The sequence below is a fragment of the Nematolebias whitei genome, chromosome 12, assembly GCF_014905685.2.
Source record: "Nematolebias whitei isolate Nwh7 chromosome 12, NemWhi1, whole genome shotgun sequence".
NCBI lineage: Eukaryota > Metazoa > Chordata > Actinopteri > Cyprinodontiformes > Rivulidae > Nematolebias > Nematolebias whitei.
The window spans coordinates 30,359,279-30,364,638 of record NC_056509.1 but is presented as its reverse complement, the minus strand read 5'-3'; the positions used below and the strand labels follow the sequence as shown (position 1 = coordinate 30,364,638).

Here is a 5,360-nt window from a genome sequence, read left to right as displayed (position 1 = left end):
TATATATATATATATATATATATATATATATATATATATATATATACAAATATATATACACACACACATGAGTGTTTGAAATCAAATGTAACGTGTTTTAGTTAAATACTATAAATAATGGGGTGTGGAGGAGCTGTGTGACTTCACCTTTAGGGATGTCGTCAGTGAGCACATCCAGGAAGTCGATGGCTGGGCTCCATTGACCCTGATGGGTGGATTTCTTCTCCTTTTTTTTGGACTTCCCAAAGTGCATGTAACTGTCAAGCTTCCTAGCGTCTGAGTCAGATAAACCTGTGGAAAAAATATAATCCATCAATGAATCACAAAAGGGGAGGCAGCCATCCACTGGACTGCAGCCCCCACTAAAATAAATCATGAGGATGAGTATGTTGAACCAAGACAATTACTAAATGTCTTATCTAGCCACTTGAAACTAAAATGACTTAAAAGTGGGTAATTTCAGTGCAGCTGCAAATCTTAATCCACAGTTAGTCACTGTACTGGCACGGCACTATGCAGCAAATGTACCACCAAAGCTGCGGTTGATCTGAACATGGCCAAGCGGACTCGTGATGAAGGCGCCTTGAGGTACCACAGACACTTCTTCATCGATGTGGTGAACCGTCACTGCCAGCCTCTTCTCTTCAATCACTTTGGTCTGAAACCAAAAGCATTTTTACTCTTAAGATGGGATTTTGTGGCACTGTGCACTATTATCCTCCAAAAATAAAATGCTTAAAACCTCATCCAAATGCTAATGTTTAAATCCCTTTGGCTGCTATAAGATACTGTGCAAAGGTCTTGAGTCATTTTTTTTTCATTTATTACTGCCCGTTGCTTAAAGGCAAAGATGGAGAAATATTGCTTTGGCTTATGTTTGTGTGTTTAGCCAAGTATTTCATGGAACACTAGAGAAATTTTAATGAAACTTACAGAAAGTAATTATGAGATGTATATCTAAACAGACTAACTTCTGGAGTCAACACAATTCAACATGGCTGCCCAAGCTAACTGACTAAAATTATACATAACATTTCTTTGACACCAATTTGTCAGATATTCATCTAAAATTTGGTGCACTAGCAGCTGAGAGTGATATTCACATATTTTCAGTGTTATCAGATTACACAAGATCTTTGTTTAAAATAACGCCATTAACTATTTGGAGCCAACTTTGTCTTCTAGTAAAATATCTCATGAACCACTGGACACATTTTAATGAAACTTTCAGGAATTATTCTTTAAAGGAACACATACAACTGATTGACTTTTGGAGCCCATCCCATTCAGGAAGTTCACCACAGCTAACTGACCTTAGAAAACACAAAAATGTCTAATTCAGTCAAAATTACAGCTATTAAGCTAAAATTTGTGCTCTACTTGTCCACTTTCCCATTTCGTAAAGCACGCACTGCACAATATGCTATCATGGTCAGATTAAAAAAAAAAAACTGGACAAAAAATTTCTGCCATAGTACAAAAAAAAACAAAAAACTTTGAAAGTCTCTAAATAACAGTCGCGCTTGTTTTAAAATATTTAGGGGTGCATGGTTTTAAAACTTCCTCACATTACTAAAGATGACCAGAGAAGAATGACTCTCGTTCTGTTTAACTTTAGTCTTATATCCAGGCTTGTTTTGGCTTTTAAATAAATAGTTTGTCTTTGAATGCCAGTAGATTGATTAACATGTATAGTTATTACAGTATGACACTTTCCTTGATAGACATGTCAGCTTGTGTTGGGATGATGCTTACCACTGCATCCTCCTCTGCAGCATTATCTGCTTCTGTGTAACTGTGGGTTTGAGCTTCGTACACAAAAGAGGGGTCTCCTGTGAAGTAACCCCCTGCAGCCTTTGCCACCTGCTCTGTCATGGAGTCTGTGACAGTGGGGAGGAGGAACCAGTCCACGCAGTTGAAGCTGGAGGTGACAGTCCACAGAGAGGAATAAGGACAAACAACAGCTAAAAATACCATGGGAACAAATCTATATCTTCCTCACCTGTACAGATACTTTCTGTCTTGCATTTCATCTTCTCCTCTCCCTTGAGCAATAAAGTAGTCCTCCTTTGACCCCAGTATTTTGCCCCAGAAAAAGACTCGTTGGAACTTGTAGTTTTTCTTCAGAATAGCCAAAGAAGTCTGCAAGGCGGCTCTTTGTTCGATATTTAAAATATTCCCACAGCCCTGAAAGAGGTCCATAAAACAGTGCAGTAAATTTAAATCCATACTATTTAAAGGTAATTATCTATAAAGTTTACAGGTTGTTTTAAAGCTTGCTAACTTACTAGTTTAGCTAACCAAGAGGAAACGGAGGCTTGTTTGGTTGCTATGACAACAAAACCTCGTTGTCAGATTCTCCAGCTTTACTGTTTTTTTTTTTAATCCTCGCTTTTTAAAATTCACACAAACTACTAATACGGAAACAATATGCAACAATCTTGAATTTCGCTTAGAAAATGATTTTTTTTTCTTTTCTGAAAAGCAAACCAAATGCGTTGACGTCATTCGCCGTCGGTTTTACGTGCGTGCGTCAGCGGCGGGCAGTGACAGAGAGGGTGCCTCATAAGTGGATGTTAGCGGTTATTAAATAACGTTTATCCACAAGGAGAGATCCGATGACTGTCGATGAATAAAACATGACTCAGCCAAAATCTTTTCTCAACATGTTTAGCATTAGCAACGTGACAAACAACCGGTATTTCTACTAGTTTTAGCTACATCTGTAGTCAGACTCCAGTTAGAAGATGTTTATTATGGATGATATTTCTCATGGAGGCTTTTTAATAAAAAATACCTAACAGTAAACGAATAAACCTACTATTAAAGGAACCGTGTCTTGAGCTCACTAGACATTTTCCATTTCAAAATTCCATATTTTTTTCCAGACCTAAATTTTAATTTATTTTCATTCATTATGTTGGGGATCTTGATATTTTAGTAAAATTATTTTCTATAGTGGAAGATGTGCCGGTGGGATTGAGGAGGTCTTCAAAGTATTCTGCCCACCGACCCACGACATCCCGAGTTGAGGTCAGCAGCGCACCACTCCAACTATAAACAGTGTTGGTGGCGTACCGCTTTCCCCCACCTGAGACGCCGGATGGTGGACCAGAATTGCCTCGAAGCCGTGCGGAAGTCATTCTCCATGGCCTTTCCGAACTCCTCCCATGCCCGACTTTTTGCCTCAGCGACCACCCGAGCCGCATGTCGCTTGGACTGCCGGTACCCATCAGCTGCTTCCGGGGTCGCACAGGCCAAAAAGGCCCGATAGGACTCCTTCTTCAGCCTGACAGCATCCCTCACAGACGGTGTCCACCACCGGGTTTGAGGGTTGCTGCCGCGACAGGCACGGCAACCTTGCAGCCGCAGCTCTGGTAAGCCGCTTCAACAATAGAGGCACGGAACATGGCCCACTCGGACTCAATGTCCCACACCTCCCCCAGAACATGTTCAAAGTTCTCCCGGAGGTGGGAGTTAAAGCTCCGTCTCACAGGAGACTCTGCCAGACATTCCCAGCAAACCCTCACAATACGTTTGGGTCTGCCAGGTCCGACCGGCATCCTCCCCCACAATCGGAGCCAACTCACCACCAGGTAGAGATCAGTGGACAGCGCCGCCCCTCTCTTCACCCGAGTGTCCAAGACATGTGGCCGCAGATCAGATGAGATGATGATAAAGTCGATCATTGAACTGTGGCATAAGGTGTCCTGGTGCCAAGAGCACATATGGACACCGTTATGCTTGAACATGGTGTTCGTTATTGACAACCCATGATGAGCACAGAAGTCCACCAACAGAACACCACTCGGGTTCAGATCAGGGGGACCGTTCCTCCCAACCACACCACTCCAGGTCTCACTGTCATTGCCCATGTGAGCATTGAAGTCCCCCAGCAGAACAAGGGAGTCCCCAGGAGGTGCACTTTCCAGTACCCCCTCCAAGAACTCCAAAAAGGGTGGAGAATCTGAACTGTCGCTTGGTGCATAAGCACAAACAACAGTCAGAACCAGTCCCCCCACACACTGCCCCAAGTGGAGGAGTTCAAGTATCTTGTGGTCTTGTTCACGAATGAGGGAAAATTGGAACGTGAGATCGATAGGCAGAAAGGTGCAGCATCTGCAGAGAAGCGGGCGCTGTACAGGTCTGTCGTGGTGAAGAGAGAGCTGAGTCAAAAGTCGAAGCTCTCAATTTACCGATCGATCTACGTTCCTACCCTCATCTATGGTCACGAGCTTTGGGTTGTGACCGAAAGAACAAGAACTCGGATACAAGCAGCCGAAATGAGTTTTCTCTGCAGGGTGTCTGGGCTCTCCCTTAGAGATAGAGTGAGAAGCTCGACCATCCGGGAGGGACTCAGAGTAGAGCCGCTGCTTCTCCACGTCGAGAGGAGCCAGTTGAGGTGGCTCGAGCATCTGGTTAGGATGCCTCCTGGACGCCTCCCTGGTGAGGTGTTCCGGGCACGTCCCACCGGGAGGAGACCCAGAGGAAGACCCAGGACATGCTGGAGGGACTGTTTCTTGGCTGGCCTGGGAACGCCTCGGGATTCCCCAGGAGGAGCTGGACCAAGTGGATGGGGAGAGGGAAGTCTGGGCCTCCCTACTTAGGCTGCTACCCCCGCGACCCGACCCCAGATAAGCGGAAGAAAATGGATGGATGGATGAATATTTTCTATAGAAAAAAAATGCTTAACTTAAAATCAAAGGTCTGCGAACAAGATTTTGTGTAATCTGTTAGCTATAGGTGTCTATTTTACTGGGGCGTGTCTCACTTCTAGTCTGTCTGTCCATCCATCCATCCATCCATCCATCCATCCATCCATCCATCCATCCATCCATCCATCCATCCATCCATCCACACCTGGCAACAATAACCAATTAACCTAATGTTTTTGGTCTGTGGGAGGAAAGTACCCTGGAGAAAACCACTGCATGTACAAGAAGATCATGCAAACTCCATACAGAGTGCATGTGGGAAGGGAACCTGCAACCTTGACAAAGCAAAATATAATTCGAGCCCAATAAGTTCAGCAATTTATGATGAAACAGTTAAAAAACTAATTTCAACACTCTTTTTATTTTAAGATTTTGGGATGGAGACACAACATGGTGTCACAGGATAAGACTGCTTGCAGGCAGTACACACATAGTACTTGTAGAGTACTTGTAGTGACTCATGCAAGATATTTAAAGAACAATAACAGGATGCATATAATGGGATACATAAAGAATTTTTACAAAGCAATTACGGGATATTTATGACGTATTTACAAGTTTCCTACAGTGTTCTTAGGTGGTACATACACAATAGTTACAGGGTAATTACATGGTACTTATGGGGGGTGGGAGGTGGATGAAGGG

The 5,360-nt window shown here is 43.4% G+C and overlaps 1 protein-coding gene across 1 annotated transcript in view; it reads right to left on the bottom strand.

The window, feature by feature from the left end:
* The window catches only part of rsph9 (radial spoke head component 9), a 4,436-nt gene extending 2,207 nt beyond the window's left edge, over positions 1-2,229 (bottom strand). Inside the window, exons 1-4 of the mRNA XM_037685127.1 lie at positions 2,003-2,229; positions 1,756-1,921; positions 529-658; positions 148-291 (exon numbers count right to left, since the gene is read on the bottom strand). Of these exons, the coding sequence (XP_037541055.1) occupies positions 148-291; positions 529-658; positions 1,756-1,921; positions 2,003-2,229 (667 nt within the window). The remainder of the gene's footprint in view (positions 1-147; positions 292-528; positions 659-1,755; positions 1,922-2,002) is intronic.
* Positions 2,230-5,360: the final 3,131 nt, after the last annotated feature.